The sequence below is a fragment of the Molothrus aeneus genome, chromosome 31 (genome assembly GCF_037042795.1).
Source record: "Molothrus aeneus isolate 106 chromosome 31, BPBGC_Maene_1.0, whole genome shotgun sequence".
NCBI classification, from domain to species: domain Eukaryota; kingdom Metazoa; phylum Chordata; class Aves; order Passeriformes; family Icteridae; genus Molothrus; species Molothrus aeneus.
Window position 1 is genome coordinate 3103368 of NC_089676.1, and position 17159 is coordinate 3120526.

The 17159-nt window shown below is 59.0% G+C and overlaps 1 protein-coding gene across 1 annotated transcript in view; it reads left to right on the forward strand.

The window, feature by feature from the left end:
- Positions 1–2088: 2088 nt before the first annotated feature.
- The window catches only part of ARHGEF11 (Rho guanine nucleotide exchange factor 11), a 36523-nt gene continuing 21452 nt past the window's right edge, over positions 2089–17159 (forward strand). Inside the window, exons 1-15 of the mRNA XM_066568048.1 lie at positions 2089–2154; positions 7228–7322; positions 9154–9252; positions 10091–10140; positions 10572–10629; positions 11197–11333; positions 12240–12311; positions 12839–12970; positions 13898–14008; positions 14728–14808; positions 14928–14993; positions 15134–15235; positions 15857–15955; positions 16824–16866; positions 17013–17109. Coding sequence (XP_066424145.1) covers positions 2123–2154; positions 7228–7322; positions 9154–9252; positions 10091–10140; positions 10572–10629; positions 11197–11333; positions 12240–12311; positions 12839–12970; positions 13898–14008; positions 14728–14808; positions 14928–14993; positions 15134–15235; positions 15857–15955; positions 16824–16866; positions 17013–17109 — 1274 coding nt within the window. The 5' untranslated portion in view covers positions 2089–2122. The remainder of the gene's footprint in view (positions 2155–7227; positions 7323–9153; positions 9253–10090; positions 10141–10571; positions 10630–11196; positions 11334–12239; positions 12312–12838; positions 12971–13897; positions 14009–14727; positions 14809–14927; positions 14994–15133; positions 15236–15856; positions 15956–16823; positions 16867–17012; positions 17110–17159) is intronic.

Genomic DNA, 17159 nt, shown 5'->3' on the forward strand with positions numbered 1-17159 from the left:
TCGAGGGATTTGAACTCTCCCCGGTGGGAATCCGGCAGGAATCCATCGGGAAAATTGATGGAATTTGGGATGGGAAGCGTGGCTTTGTACATAGGGTGTAAAGTAGAGGGGCAAAAAAACAAAAAAAAGACAAAAAATCCGAAATTTGTGCCTTTAAAAAATTCCGATTTCTATAAAAATCAGATTTAAAAAAAGGGTTGCATATATATATTATATATATATATGATGGAGTGCTAGAGAAATTTATGGATAATATACATATTTTTTTCCAGGGGTATCCCATAGCTCCGTATTTTGTTATGGAAGTTGAAAAAAAAAAAAACGGAAAAAAGGAAAAAAAAAAAAACTGAAAAATAAAAGTATTTTACCTCGAATTCAAAACGTTAAATAAAAACCTTTTAACAGAGAGGGCTCGCTGGTTTCTTTGGGGGTTTTGGGGTTTTTTTGCAGTCAGGGGTTCCCTGGATCCCAAAAATTCCCGAGGTCTGGGGGTTCTGCTGTGGGGTTTGGGGGTTTTGGGTGTCCCCAAACCTTCAGTGTCCCCATGTCCCCAAATCCTCGCTGTCCCCATGGGTGTCCCCAAATCCTCGCTGTCCCCAGACCCACACTGTCCTGTGTCCCCGAACCCTCACTGAACCCATGTCCCCAAACTCTCTCACTGTTCTGTGTCCCCAAATCCTCGCTGTCCCCAAACCCACACTGTCCCCATGTCCCCACACCCCGAGGTCTCCCTGTGTCCCCCCAAACCCACACTGTCCCCATGTCCCCCACACTGTCCCCATGTCCCCACACCCCGAGGTCTCCCCGTGTCCCCCCAAACCCACACTGTCCCCATGTCCCCACACCCCGAGGCCTCCCCGTGTCCCCTCAAACCCACACTGTCCCCGTGTCCCCACACCCCGAGGTCTCCCTGTGTCCCCCCAAACCCACACTGTCCCCGTGTCCCCTCAAACCCACACTGTCTCTGTGTCCCCCTCCCTCACTGTCCCCGTCACCTCCCGCACCCCCAGGACATCATGTGCCCCTCAAATCCTCACTGTCCCCATGGGTGTCCCCCACACCCCCGTGTCCACACTGTCCCCATGTCCCCCACACTGTCCCCTCTGTCCCCCACACTGTCCCCTCTGTCCCCCGCACCCCGAGGTCACCGTGTGTCCCCTCAAGCCCACACTGTCCCCTCTGTCTTCCACACTCCGAGGTCACTCTGTGTCCTCCACACCCCGAGGTCACTCAGCGTCTCCTCAAATCCTCACTGTCCCCATTACCCCCCGCACCCCGAGCTCACCGTGTCCCCCTCACTGTCCCGTGTCCCCTGCACCCCGAGGTCACCGTGTTCCCCTCACTGTCCCCATTACCCCCCGCACCCCGAGGTCACCGTGTTCCCCTCACTGTCCCGTGTCCCCTGCACCCCGAGCTCACCGTGTTCCCCTCACTGTCCCCATTACCCCCCGCACCCCGAGCTCACCGTGTCCCCCTCACTGTCCCGTGTCCCCCGCACCCCGAGGTCACTCTGTTCCCTCAGATCCTCACTGTCCCCTGTGTCCCCTCACCTCCCCACATCCACACTGTCCCTGTGTCCCCCGCAGCCCGAGGTCACTCGGTGTCCCCTCAAACCCGCACTGTCCCGAGTTCCCCACACCCCGAGGTCACCGTGTGTGCCCTGCACGCCGAGGTCACCATGTCCCCTTCGCTGTCCCGAGGTCACTCCGAGTCCCCTCACGCCCCCACATCCACACTGTCCCCATCACCCCCGAGGTCCCTCAGGGTCCCCTCACCGTCCCCTCCGTGCCCCGCATCCCGGGGCCACCCCGCGCCGCCGCCCGCCCGCCGCCCCCCTCGCCGCGGGCGCTGCCCCGCCGTGCCGGGCGCGGGGGGCCGGGCGAGCCCGGGGATTGGGAGCGGCCTCCAGGCCTCTCCCTCAGCCCGGCCCCCGCGGCGGGAGGGGGAGCCCCGCTCGGCCGGGCCGGCACCGAACCGCAGCTCGGGGGGGGTCGCTCGGGGCCCCGCGGGGCTCGCTCGGGGCCCCCCGAGGCCGCCGCTGCAGCCGCCGGGGCCGGGCATGGTGGCGGGGGCGGCCGGAGCGGGGCGGCGGCTCCGGGCACAGCCCTGACCGAGCTCCACCATGAGCGTGAGGCCTCCGCAGGCCCCGGACAGGTACGGGCTGAGGGGAGACCCCCGCGCCGGGCAGGGCCGAGGGGCTGCGGGGGCAAAAGGGGGGAACGGGGACGGGGTTCGGCCCGGGGGGGAGAGCCCGCCGCGAGTTCTGAGGGGGGGACGCGGGTTTGGGGGGAAATCGGGGCGATTTGGGGGCGCGGGGAGCGGGGAGGGGGCTCGGCTGCTCCGAGGGGGCACAGCGGCGGTTTGGGGTGAAATTCGGGGGTTTTGGGGCTCACAGGTGGGGGCTCGGCTCGTGCGGGAGCCCACACCCGGTCCCTGCAGGGGTTTGGGGTGAAACGCCGGGATTTGGGGTGTTTGGGGGTGAAATGCCGAGATTTGGGGTGAATTGCCGGGATTTCGGGTGTTTGGGGGTGAATTGCCGGGATTTGGGGTGAAATGCCGAGATTTGGGGTGTTTGGGGGTGAATTGCCGGGATTTGGGGTGAAATGCCGAGATTTGGGGTGTTTGGGGGTGAATTGCCGGGATTTGGGGTGAAATGACGCCATTTGGGGTGTTTTGGGGTGAAATTCGGGGATTTTGGGGCTCTGGGAGGGGGCTCTGCTCGTCCCGGAGCCCTCACCCCACGTCTCGGGGGAAAAGCGGCGATTTGGGGTGAAATTTTGGGATTTAAGGGTTTGGAGGAGGGGGCTCAGCTTGTCCTGGACCCCCCACCCCGCCCCTGCAGTGATTTGGGGTGAAATTCGGGGATTTTGGGGCTCTGGGAGGGGGCTCAGCCCGGTCTGCTCCTCCTGCCCCACGTCTCGGGGGAAAAGCGGATTTGGGGTGAAACTCTGGGATTTTGAGGTGAAACTCTGGGATTTTGAGGTGAAAATCTGGGATTTTGGGGCTCTGGGGGTTCAGGGGAAGGGATTTGGATCAGGGTGGAGCTCCTGCCCCGTCCCTGCAGTGCTTTGGGGTGAAATTCTGCGATTTTGGGGGTTTGGGGGATCTGGGAGGGATCTCAGGATGACCTGAGCCCTCACCCCATTCCCTGGGGGGAAAGACGGGAATTTGGGATAAAATTCTGGGATTTGGGGAATTCTGGGGGGGCTCAACCCAGCCCAGGACCCCCCATCCCATCCTTGCAGCGTTTTGGGATAAAACTCCTGGATTTGGGGAGTGTGGAGGGGAACATCCCAAACCTTTCTGATTTTTGGGATATTTCCAGTATCTGTCACTGGGAATTGGCTTTTTCCCCGTTTGTTTTGCTCCATTTTAAGCCAAATTTGGGGAATTTTTTTTTTTTTTTGGTGGGATAAACCCTTGGAAAAGCCTGGAAGGTTTTTCTGGGATAAATTCAGGAATTTTGCTTCCTGGAGAATTCCTGGATTGGGATCCCTGCTGCAGCCACGGCGTTTCCCACATGGATTTGTGTGGAAAATGAAGAGTTTGGGGCCCTGGGAGAGAAGCAGATCCCAGGAATTTCTGGGGATCATTTTCCCACCAAATTCCCAGGGTTTTTTTTTTTTTTTTTTCTGCTTTTTCCACCCCAAAGGATTCCAGGGTTCCCCGGCCTGGTTTATTTGGGGTTCCGGGGGTAACTCCCGGATCCCACCCCAGGTTATCCCGTGGATCCCCGGGATGGTGGGAATGTCCCTGGGGTTGGAATCAGGGTGGGATTTCCTGGGATTTAAGGATCTTTTCCACCCCAAAGGGTTCCCTGGCCTGGTTTATTTGGGGTTCAGGGGTACCTCCCGGATCCCAGCCCAGGGTATCCCGTGGGTTCCCATCCCTGGAAGGCCCAGCTCCAGCCCAGGGCACAGGGCGAGGTTTCCCTCCCTCGCCCCGGCACTTTTGGGATCGCTCCCGGCCACGGAATCCCGCGGCTCCCCCGGGCCAGGGGATCCCAGGAGCCGGAATTCCCGGCCCAACCGGCCCCGCCGCTCTTCCCGCTTGTCCAGGAGCGGCTCCCGTTAATCATTACCCCAGTGCCGGGAGCGGCTTCCTGCAGAATTCCCGAGAAAATAAAACCCCACCCCAACTGCAAGAACCGGGAAGAGCTCCCCGATTCCCAGCGTTTGGGGTCGCTCCGGGCGGCGTCATCCCCTTGGGATCCCTTCCCAAAAAAGGGTTTGGGATTCCCAGCTGGAAAATCCCACGGGAACCCGGCACAAACCACGTTTAAAACCAGGAAAAATGGGGGAAAATTCCCATTTCCCAACACTTCTGACCAGTGGGTTCCTGCCTAAAACAGGATTGGGATTCCCAGCTGGAAAATCCTACGGAAACCTGGGATGAACCACATTTAAAGTGGGAAAAATGGGGGAAAAAAAATCCCATTTTCCAACATTTCTGACCCCTGGGTTCCTTCCCACAATGGGATTGGAATTCCCAGCTGGAAAATCCCATGGAAACCTGGGATGAACCAGGGTTTAGAGCGGGAAAAATGGGGGAAAATTCCCATTTCCCAACACTTCTGACCAGTGGGTTCCTACCTAAAACAGGATTGGAATTCCCAGCTGGAAAATCCCATGGAAACCCAGGATAAACCACGTTTAAAAACAGGAAAAATGGGGGAAAATCCCCATTTCCCAGCACTTCTGACCAGTGGGTTCATGCCTAAAACAGGATTGGGATTCCCAGCTGGAAAATCCCATGGAAACCTGAGATAAACCAGGGTTTAGAGCGGGAAAAATGGGGGAAAAAAATCCCATTTCCCAACACTTCTGACCAGTGGGCTCCTCCCCAGAGCAGGATTGGAGTTCCCAGGTGGAAAATCCCCGGGAAAGCCGGGATGGCCCGGGGTTTGAAGCGGGGTAGAATGGGGGAAATTCCCGTTTTTCCTGCGCCCGTCCCTGGTGCTGGTGCGGGGAGCGCAGCGGAGCCGCAGCCCCCGGCAGGGAGGGAACCAAATGTTGCAAATCCCAGCAGAAAATTCCGGCGGGACCCGAACTCCCGGGATTCCTCCCCAGAACTCGGCGGCCGCGCTCGGAATGTGGGGGGGAAAGAAAAAAAAAAAAATTTTCCCTGGGAGATCCCTGAGGTTTCGGGAATTTGGGAATCTAAAGGACAGAATTCCCACGTTCCCGTTCCCCGTGGGATTTGGGAATTTGGGAATTTGGGAGTTGTTTCCATGAAAACCTGGGTGGGGGGGTTTTGGGAACCTTGGCCCCTGGGAGAGCCCTGGGGGGGATTCCCAGATCCCCAAAAAAAAACCTGGGAATGACTGGGAGGGGTTGGGAGCAGCTTGGAAGGGTTTGGGATGCAGGGAAAAGCTGGGAATTGCGGGATTATCCTGCAGCATTCCCGGTAAAAGCACTGGGGAGTTGTACGGGGAAAACCCCCCAGGTCTCCCCAGCTGCCCCTGGAATTCTGTTTTTCCTCGGAAAACCTCTGAGTGGTCGGAAATGTTGGAAAATGGGATTTTTTTTCCCCCCATTTTTTCCTCCTTCCAACCCTGGTTTATCCCATGTTCCGTGGGATTTTCCAGCTGGGAATTCCAAACCTGCTGTGGGAAGGAACCCAATGGGCAGAAATGCTGGGAAAAGGGAATTTTTTCCCAATCCAAGCTCCAGTTTTTTGGGAATTTTGGATTTTTTGGGAGGCAGGAAGGGAGGGCAGGGCTGGGGTCCCTCCGGAGGCGCCCCTGGAGTGGGAATTGTGGGAATTGATTGTGGGAATTGTGGGAATTGCCGTGGCTGGGCCGCCCCCAGGCAATTAAGGAGCTTTAATTAAGCCGAATTAAGCGACTTTTTTATAGCCTGGTTAAGCCCCGGCTGCTTCCAGAGGGGCTGGAGAAGCCTCGGGGTCCCCGGGGCGCCCCTGGCTGGGGTCTGGGCGCCCCAGGATTGCGGCTGTTATGGGAAATCACCTCGGGAACACCACGGAGCCCGGAATTCGGGCGCTTTTGGGATGAAAACCGGGATTTTTGGGGGGACAGCAGGGGCTGACCTGGCCCTGGCCTGGTGGATAATCCCGAGGTTAATCCCGATTTTCCTGCAGATTGGCCGGGAACGGCCAGGGCAGCGCCCGGGGCTGGGGCTGGGACAGGGGCTGGGAAATCCTCGGGGGCTTTTCCTGGGGTTTCTGCCCTGGGGGCTGATCCCGGAGAAAAGGGGGATCCAGGGGGGTTTGGGATCTGATCCCGGAGAAAAGGGGGATCCAGGGGGGGTTTGGGATCTGATCCCAGAGGGGGATTTGGGATCTGGTCCCAGGGAATGGGGCAGGACAAGATAGAACGGCCTCGAGCTGTGCCAAGGCTGGAAATTTGGGACGATTTTTCCATGGAAAAAGGGTTGGGAAGCACTGGAAGGGAGGGAAAATTCCCCATCCCTGGAATCTTCCAAGGAATTCCTGGAGATCCCTCTGGATCTTCCAGAGTGCCCAGGGGTCACGTCCGGCTGTCCTGGGAGTGACCAGGGGTCATCACCTGGCCTGGGAGTGACCAGGGGTCACATCCGTCTGTCCTGGGCCGTGTCTGTCTGTCCTGGGCCATGTCCGTCTGTCCTGGGTGTGCCTGGGTTCATGTCCATCTGTCCTGGGCAGTGTCCGTCTGTCCGGCCATGCCCGGGGTCACTCTGTCTGTCTGGGGCCGTGTCCGTCTGTCCTGGGCCGTGTCCGTCTGTCCGGGGCCGTGTCCGTCTGTCCAGGCATGCCTGGGGCCATGTCCGTCTGTCCGGGGCCGTGTCCGTCTGTCTGGGGCTGTGTCTGTCTGTCCGGCCGTGCCCGGGGTCACTCTGTCTGTCCGGGGCCGTGTCTGTCTGTCCGGGGTCACTCTGTCTGTCCGGGGCCGTGTCCGTCTGTCCGGGGCCGTGTCTGTCTGTTGTGGGACATGTCCGTCTGTCCGGGGCCGTGTCCGTCTGTCTGGGGCTGTGTCTGTCTGTCCGGCCGTGCCCGGGGTCACTCTGTCTGTCCGGGTCCGTGTCTGTCTGTCCGGGGTCACTCTGTCTGTCCGGGGCCGTGTCCGTCTGTCCGGGGCCGTGTCTGTCTGTTGTGGGACATGTCCGTCTGTCCGGGGCCGTGTCCGTCTGTCCGGGGTCACTCTGTCTGTCCGGGGCCGTGTCCGTCTGTCCGGCCGCGCCCGGGGCCGTTCCCCGTTCCCTCCGTGCCGAGCTGCCGTGTCCTGCCCAGGTTGAGCAGCCTCTCCTCGGCCCTGGGCGATTCCCCCGCGGAGCGAAGGGCGCCCGGGCCCCAGCGGCAGCCGCCGGACGCCTCCGGGAGCACAGGTGGGAACCGGGCCCGGAATTCCGGGAACGCAGAGGGAACGCGGCGGGAACTCAATGGGCACTGAGCGGGAACTGAGCGGGAACTGAGCGGGAACTGAGCGGGAACTGAGCAGGAACTGAGCGGGAACTGAGCAGGAACTGAGCGGGCACTGAGCGGGAACTGAGCGGGCACTGAGCGGGAACTCAATGGGCACTGAGCGGGAACTGAGCGGGAACTGAGCGGGAACTGAGCGGGAACTGAGCGGGCACTGAGCGGGAACTCAATGGGCACTGAGCGGGAACTGAGCGGGAACTGAGCGGGAACTGAGCAGGAACTGAGCGGGCACTGAGCGGGCACTGAGTGGGAACTGAGCGGGAACTGAGCGGGAACTGAGCGGGAACTGAGCAGGAACTGAGCGGGCACTGAGCGGGCACTGAGTGGGAACTGAGCGGGAACTGAGCGGGAACTGAGCGGGCACTGAGCGGGAACTCAATGGGCACTGAGCGGGAACTGAGCGGGAACTGAGCGGGAACTGAGCAGGAACTGAGCGGGCACTGAGCGGGCACTGAGTGGGAACTGAGCGGGAACTGAGCGGGCACTGAGCGGGAACTGAGTGGGAACTCAATGGGAACTGAGCGGGAACTGAGCGGGCACTGAGCGGGCACTGAGCGGGAACTGAGCGGGAACTGAGTGGGAACTGAGCGGGAGCTGAGCGGGAACTCAATGGGCACTGAGCGGGAACTGAGCGGGCACTGAGCGGGAACTGAGCAGGAACTGAGCGGGCACTGAGCGGGAACTCAATGGGCACTGAGTGGGAACTCAGCGGGAACTGAGCAGGAACTGAGCAGGAACTGAGCGGGAACTGAGCGGGCACTGAGCGGGAACTGAGCGGGAACTGAGCGGGAACTGAGCGGGAACTGAGCAGGAACTGAGCGGGAACTGAGCGGGAACTGAGCGGGCACTTGGCAGGCTCTGAGCGGGAACTCAATGGGCACTCAGCGGGCACTCAGTGGGCACTCAGTGGGCACTCAGCGGGCACTCGGGGCCAGGCTGTGGGTCCAGATCTTCCTGGGCTCTTGGAACTTTGGGATTTGGGATTTGGGGTCCCACAAGGGGGAACGGGGGGCTGGGGACAGGAGCTCATGGTCAGGGTGGACAATGACCACAGGGTCAGGGGTGGACAGTGACCACAGGGTCAGGATGGACAATGACCACAGGGTCAGGGTGGACAGTGACCACAGGGTCAGGGGTGGACAGTGACCAGAGGGTCAGGGTGGACAGTGACCACAGGGTCAGGGGTGGACAATGACCACAGGGTCAGGGTGGACAGTGACCACAGGGTCAGGGTGGACAATGACCACAGGGTCAGGGTGGTCAGGACAGTGACCACAGGGTCAGGGATGGACAGTGACCACAGGGTCAGGATGGACAATGACCACAGGGTCAGGGTGGACAGTGACCACAGGGTCAGGGATGGACAGTGACCACAGGGTCAGGATGGACAGTGACCACAGGGTCAGGATGGACAGTGACCACAGGGTCAGGGTGGTCAGGACAATGACCAGAGGGTCAGGGTGGACAGTGACCACAGGGTCAGGGATGGACAGTGACCACAGGGTCAGGATGGACAGTGACCACAGGGTCAGGGTGGACAATGACCACAGGGTCAGGGGTGGACAATGACCACAGGGTCAGGGTGGTCGGGACAGTGACCCCGAGGCGTTGCAGGCCCTGGAACTGGGGGGTTCCTCGGAGCCAAACCCAGAGTCCAGAGCCTCACTGCCTCCTCTTCCTCCTGTCCCCGTGTCCGTGTGTCCCCATGTGTCCGTCTGTCCGTCCCGCTGTGCCCAGGGCTGGTGCAGCGCTGTGTCATCATCCAGCGGGACCAGCATGGCTTCGGCTTCACCGTCAGCGGCGACCGCGTGGTGCTCGTGCAGTCCGTGCGGCCCGGTGGGTGCGGCTGGACACGGGGTGGACACGGGGTGGACACGGGGTGGACATGGGGATGGACACTGCTGGGCATGGGGATGGAAACAGGGATGGACACGGGATGGACACGGGGATGGACACAGGGATGGACACGGGGTGGACACGGGATGGACATGGGATGGACACGGGATGGACACTGCTGGACATGGGGATGGACACGCGGATGGACACAGGGATGGACACGGGGTGGACACAGGGATGGACACGGGGATGGACATGGGGATGGACATGGGGCTGGACACTGCTGGACATGGGGATGGACACGGGGTGGACATGGGGTGGACACGGGATGGACACGGGGCTGGACACTGCTGGACACGGGGATGGACACTGCTGGACATGGGGATGGACACTGCTGGACATGGGGATGGACACGGGGTGGACACGGGATGGACACGGGATGGACACGCAGATGGACACAGGGATGGACACGGGGTGGACACAGGGATGGACACGGGGTGGACATGGGGTGGACACGGGGTGGACACGGGGCTGGACACTGCTGGACACGGGGATGGACATGGCTGGACACGGGAGTGGACAATCCCCAGGGGTCCCCTCATGCACCCCCAGCCTCAGCCTTAGGGAGAAAATGTTGGGAAAATGAGGGAACATGGTGGGAAAAAGGGGGAGAAAATGGAGGGAAAATGAGGGAGGGAGGAAGGTGGTTTTCCTTGGGAAATGTCCCAGTTTTGGGGAGTTTTGCTCCGGGATTGGAAGGGACGGGGCTGGGGGTGGGGAAGCCCCGTGGAACATTCCGGAGTCGCTCTGGGGCCCGCCCTGACCCTGCTGTGTGCAGGTGGGGCTGCCATGAGGGCCGGCGTGCAGGAGGGCGACCGCATCCTCAAGGTGGGCGCGCCCGGATCCCAGATCCCGGAAATTCCCGCATTCCCAATTCCCGGAAATTCCCGCATTCCCAATTCCCAGGAAATTCCTGCATTCCCAATTCCTGGAAATTCCCGCATTCCTAATTCCCGGGAAATTCCCGCATTCCCAATTCCCGGAAATTCCCACATTCCCAATTCCCCAGAAATTCCTGCATTCCCAATTCCTGGAAATTCACGCATTCCCAATTCCCGGGAAATTCCTGCATTCCCAATTCCCAGGAAATTCCCGCATTCCCAGCCCTGCTCCCGGGGAAATTCCCGTTTTCCCAGCCCTTTCCCACATTCCCAGGGAAATTCCCGGGTAAATTCCCATTTTCTCAGCCCCCTCCCCACATTCCCAGGGGAATTCCTGGGTAAATTCCCATTTTCCCAGCCCTTTCCCGGCCGTTGCAGGTGAACGGGACGATGGTGACCAACAGCTCCCACCTGGAGGTGGTGAAGTTGATCAAGTGTGAGTTGGGATGGGATGGGATGGGATGGGGTGGGGTGGGATGGGATGGATGGGATGGGATGGAATGGGGTGGGATGGGATGGGATGGGATGGGATGGGATGGGATCCATCCTTTGGGAATTTGGGGGGAGCCTGGAAGTGTTCCCAGCCCTTCTCCCCTCGTTTTCCCAGGAAATCCTTCATCCCAAATTCTCCCTGGAAATGCTTCCCACTCCCAGTTCTCCCGGAAGTTTTTCCTGGAAATTTCTTCCCTTGGAAATCCACCCTGGAAATCCTTCTCACCACTTTTCCCAAGTTTTTCCTGGGAAACTTTCTCACCTCAGATATTTCCTGGAAATCCTTTCCCCCCCCATTTTCCTGGAAATCCTCCTGGCTCCCTTTTCCCAATTGTTTTCTTGCAGTCCCCCTCATCACCCCTTATCCCGGATTTTTCCAGAAACCCTTCCCGCCCCCGTTCCTCCCGGAATTTTCCCCTCGTTGCGGATTTTCCCCGCAGATCCCCCCACATCTCCTTTATCCCAGGCTGTCCCTGGGCGCTCCCCTGACATTCCCGTGTTCTGTTCCCAGCCGGTGCCTACGTGGCCCTGACCCTGCTGGGGTCCCCGCCGGGCCCCGTGGGGGTCCCGGGCCCCCAGCAGGAGCCGGAGCCCCCGGGCTGTGCCCCGGGCGCCCCCCAGCGCATCACGGAGCCCCGGCCGCTGCAGGTGAGGCCCGGCCCCGGCCCCGGGGCTGCCCCGGAGCCCCTGAGGGGATCCCATGGTCCCCATGGTCCCCATGGTCCCCATGGTCCCCATTGTCACCATGGTCACCATTGTCCCCATGGTCCCCATTGTCACCATGGTCCCCATTGTCACCATTGTCCCCATGGTCCCCATGGTCCCCATGGTCCCCATTGTCACCATGGTCCCCATTCTTGTTCCCATCCCCATGGTCCCCATGGTCCCCATTGTCACCATTGTCACCATGGTCCCCATGGTCCCCATGGTCCCCATTGTCACCATTGTCCCCATTCTTGTTCCCATTGTCCCCATGGTCCCCATGGTCCCCATTCTTGTTTCCATTCCCACTATCCCGTTATTCCCATTGTCATTCCCGTTATTCCCATTGTCATTCCTGTCATTCCCATTGTCATTCCCACTGTCGTTCCCGCTGTCATTCCCATTGTCATTCCTTCTGTCATTCCTGCTGTCATTCCCGTTATTCCCAGTGTCATTCCCGCTGTCATTCCCGTCATTCCCATTGTTATTCCCGTTATTCCCACTGTCATTCCTGCTGTCATTCCCGTTATTCCCGCTGTCATTCCTGCTGTCATTCCCGCTGTCATTCCCACTGTCATTCCCGCTGTCATTCCCGCTGTCATTCCCGTTATTCCCATTGTTATTCCCGTTATTCCCACTGTCATTCCCGCTGTCATTCCCGCTGTCATTCCCGTTATTCCCATTGTCATTCCCGGTGTCATTCCCGCTGTCATTCCCGCTGTCATTCCCGTTATTCCCACTGTCATTCCCGTTATTCCCGCTGTCATTCCCACTGTCATTCCCGTTATTCCCATTGTCATTCCCGCTGTCATTCCCGCTGTCATTCCCGCTGTTGTCCCTCTGGCACTGCAGGACCCCGAGGTGCAGAAGCACGCGGCGCAGATCCTGCGCAACATGCTGCGCCAGGAGGAGGCCGAGTACCAGGTACTGCCGCTCTGCACATTTCCCTTTGGGGCTGCTTTGGGCTGGTTTGGGCTGGTTTGGGCTGGTTTGGGCTGGTTTGGGCTGGTTTGGGGCTGGTTTTGGGCTGGTTTTGGGCTGTTTTTGGCCAGTTTTTGGGCCTGTTTTGGGGCTATTTTTGGCCTGGTTTTGGCCTGGTTTTTGGCCAGTTTTTGGGCCTGTTTTGGGGATGTTTTTGGCCAGTTTTTGGCCTGGTTTTTGGCCAGTTTTTGGGGCTGTTTTGGGCTGTTTTGGCCTGTTTTTGGCCAGTTTTTGGGGCTGTTTTGGGGCTGTTTTGGCCTGGCTTTTGGGCCTGTTTTGGGGCTGTTTTTGGCCTGTTTTTGGCCAGTTTTTGGGGCTGTTTTGGGGCTGTTTTGGCCTGGCTTTTGGGCCTGTTTTGGGGCTGTTTTTGGCCTGGTTTTGGCCTGGTTTTTGGCCAGTTTTTGGGGCTGTTTGGGGCTGTTTTCCCCGCGGACCCCCGTGCATCCCGGTGTCTCCCCCTGTCCCGGCAGCGCTTCCAGGAGCTGCTGCAGCGGCAGCCGGGCGCGGGCGCGGCGCTGGAGGAGCAGCTGGAGGGGGCGCGGCGCCGGCTGAGCCAACTGCAGCTCAAGGTGCTGCAGGAGGCGCGGGGAGCGGCGGCCCCGGTACGGAGCGGGAATGGGAATGAACGGGGATGGATGCGGGGATGATACGGGGATGGATACGGGAACGAGACCGGGATGGATGCAGGGATGGATACGGGGATGGATACGGGAATGAGACGGGGATGGATATGGGGATGGATGCAGGGATGGATACGGGAACGAGACCGGGATGGATGCGGGGATGGATACGGGGATGGATACGGGAATGAGACGGGGATGGATATGGGGATGGATACGGGAACGAGACCGGGATGGATGCGGGGATGGATGCGGGGATGGATGCAGGAATGATACGGGAATGATATGGGAATGATACAGGTATGGATGTGGGTACCAGATGGGAATGGATCCGGGGATGGATGCGGGAATGGATCTGGGAATGGATATGGGAACGAGACAGGGATGGATCCGGGGATGGATCCGGGGATGATCCGGGAATGATACAGGAATGTGCAGAGATGGATCTGGGAATGGATGGGGATGGATACGGGAATGATCCAGGAATGATCTGGGAATGATCCAGGAATGGTTCAGGAATGTACGGGAATGGTCCCAGAAGGGATCTGGGAAAAATACAGGGATGTACGGGGATGGATCTGGGAACGATACGGGAACGATACAGGAATGATCTGGGAATAAATCCAGAAATGAATATGGGAATAAATACGGGAATGATCCGGGAAAAAATACAGGAATGGATACGAGAATTCTGGGAATGATCTGGGAATAAATCCTGAGAATCACCCTGGGAATATTCCTGGGATTGCCCCTGAGCCCTTCCCGCTGTTTCCCACAGACCAAAACTGGGGATGGGGGTGGCTGGGTGGGAATTTCCTCGTTCCAGGGTTCCTGGGATCCCCTTTTCCCTTTGGTGCCTTTCCCGGGATTCCCGGGGTTCCCCAGATTCCCCCTTTTCCCTTTTCCCAGGATTTGGGCTCCCGGCCCCTGGAGGGGTCCCCGCAGCTCCCGGGGCGCCTCCCCAGGGACCCCCAGGACGGGAACCTGGGGCTGGAGGAGCGGGGCCCGGCCCTGCCAGAGGTGAGGGGAAAAACACGGGAAAATCTGGGGAAAATCCGGGGAAATTCCGGGAAAAATTCTGGGAAAAATCAGGAAAAAATCTGGGGAAAATCCAGGGAAAAGTCTGGGAAAAATCCGGGGAAAAGTCTGGGAAAAACCCGGGAAACAATATGGGGGAATTCCAGGAAAAACCCCGGAAAAATAGGGGAAAAAATACGGGGCAATTCGGGGAAAAATCTGGGGAAAATCTGGGAAAAACCTGGGAAAAACCCGGGGAAAATTCTGGGGAAAATCCAGGAAAAGTGGAGGGAAAACTGCAGGGAAAATTTGGGAAAAGAGAGAGGGGAAGTTCCAAGGAAGGTTTGGGAAAAAGGGGGAGAAGTTCCAGGAAAACTTTGGGGAAAGCGTGGGGGGAAATGTCAGGAAAGGTTTGGGAGAAGGTGGTGGGGGAAATTAAGGGAAAAACAGGGGAAAAAGGGGAGAAAATTCAGGAAAAAGGGGGGAAAATGATTCCAGGAGAAATCTGGGGAAAGGGGTTGAAAATTCTGGGAAAAACTCCACGAAAAGCTTGGGAAAAGGGGGGGAAATTCCAGGAGAGGTGGAAAACCTCCCCCCAGAATTTGGGATCCCCCGGAATTCCCGGCTCCTTTTCCCTCTCTGGGAATTCCAAGGGGTTTCGGGATTCCCGCCTCCCCTGGGGGTGTTTTTGGGGATCCTGATCCCGGAATTCCCTTTCCCAGGTTTCCCGGAATTCCGGCTTTTCCGAGCCCGGCAGCCCCCGGAGCTCCCCCGTGCTCGGCTCCCGCCTCTCCACGGATCCGGTGGGGCTGGAAAATCCCGGGAAATCCTGGGAAAATCCGGGAAAACCCCGGGAATCCCCGCGGGGATCCCCCCCAGAGCCCTGCCCAGAGCTTGATCCCGGGTTTTTTTGTTGGGATAGGGATCAGGGAGGCCCCAAATCATCGGCCCCGAGGAGGATTGTGAGCCTGGGAATGGCAGCAACGAGGTGAGAATTCCAGGAAAAGCGGGAACTGGGGAATTGGGAATTCGGGGGGGGGGGGGGGATTTTTGGGAATTCCGGGTGGGATTTTCGAGGGGATTCCCGGGATCCTGGCAGTTCCCATTTCTCCCTCTCTGTGTTCCCAGAGCGATTCCGTGTTCCAGGATTTGGGAATTCTCAAATCCCGCCCGGCCCATCTGGGAGTTTTCCTGAGGTTCCTCTTCTCCCAGGCAGATCCCACTCCTCTGGTAAGGAATTCCCAAAATTCCCGGGATTTCCTGACCCCCTGGGATCCCATTCCCAACCCCTGGCACCTCCCAGAGATTCCGGGAATATTCCTGGGATCAGGAAGGTGCAGATATTCTGGGATTTCCTCAAAAATTCCCGGGATTTGCTGCTCCTCTGGTGCCATTCCCAATCCCTGGGCCCTTCCCAGAGCGTCCCTGCCCAGGGCTCCGGGTGGAGCAGAATTCCAGGGATTTCCTCAGAATTCCAGGGATTTCCTCAGAATCCTGGGGATTTCCTCAGCATTCCGGGGTTTCCTCAGAATTCCAGGGATTTCCTCAGAATTCCCAGGGTTTCCTCAGAATTCCCGGGGTTTCCTCAGCATTCCGGGGATTTCCTCAGAATTCCAGGGATTTCCTCAGCATTCCAGGGATTTCCTCAGCATTCCCGGGGTTTCCTCAGAATTCCAGGGTTTCCTCAGCATTCCCGGGGTTTCCTCAGAATTCCAGGGATTTCCTCAGCGTTCCCGGGGTTTCCTCAGCATTCCCGGGGTTTCCTCAGCATTCCCGGGGTTTCCTCAGCGTTCCCGGGGTTTCCTCAGCACTCCGGGGTTTCCGGCCCCGGCATTCCCGGTTTTCCCGCAGCTCTTCCACCTGTGCTCCGAGGTTTGCTGCCAGCAGAGCCCCCGCGACGGCCGCGCCCTGGCCAGGGACATCTGGGGCGTCTTCCTGGACAGGGCCGCGGTGAGCCCGGACCCGGGATACGGCAGGGGGAATTCCGGGATACAGGGGGGAATTCCGGGATACGGCAGGGGGAATTCCGGGATACGGCAGGGGGATTCCTGGGATACGGCAGGGGGGGAATTCCTGGGATACGGCAGGGGGGGAATTCCTGGGATACGGCAGGGGGGAATTCCGGGATACGGCAGGGGGGAATTCCTGGGATACGGCAGGGGGAATTCCGGGATACGGCAGGGGGGGAATTCCGGGATACGGCAGGGGGGGATTCCGGGATACGGCAGGGGGGGAATTCCGGGATACGGCAGGGGGATTCCTGGGATACGGCAGGGGGGAATTCCGGGATACGGCAGGGGGGAATTCCGGGATACGGCAGGGGAATTCCTGGGATACGGCAGGGGGGAATTCCTGGGATACGGCAGGGGGGGATCCCGGGATACGGCAGGGGGGGAATTCCCGGGATTCTGGGGGGGATTCCTGGGATTTTGGGGGGGTTCAAAGGCATTTCGGGAGGATTCAAAGGGATCTAGGGAGCATTTTCCAGGATGTTGAAGAATTTTGGGGCGATACTGAGGAACTTTGGGGAGGATTTATTCTGGGGATTTGGGAAGGATTTTCCGGGTTTTGGGGATGGATTTCCCCAGGATTTTGGGATGGATTTCCTGGGATTTTCAGAGGGTTTTCCAGGATTTTGGGAAGGATTTTCCCAGGATTTTGGGATGGATTTTCCCAGGATTTTGGGAGGATTTCCCAGGATTTTGGGATGGATTTCCTGGGATTTTTGGGATGCTTTTCCCAGGATTTTGGGATGGATTTTCTGGGATTTTGGGATGGATTTTCCCAGATTTTTGGGATGCTTTTCCCTCTCTTCCAGCCCCTGCGGGTGAAGCTGCCGGAGCAGCTCCTGGCTGAGATCGGTGAGTTCGGAATTCCGGGAATTTCCCCCGGGAGAAGGAGCCCAGGGCCGGGACTGGGAATTCCCAGACTTTTCCGGGAGCCTCAGTAGAGCTGGGAATCGGCTCCCGGAGCATTCCCAAATTCCCGGATTCCCCGGAACTGCCAGAGCTGCGCCTGCGGAACGGGGACGAGCTGCGGCCGGCGCTGCTGGAGGCGCAGGAATTGGTGATCCCAGAAATCCAGGAGCAGCTCCAGGACTACAGGTGGGAACCCCCCAGACCCCGGAAAATCCCGGGGAAATCCCAATTCCGGG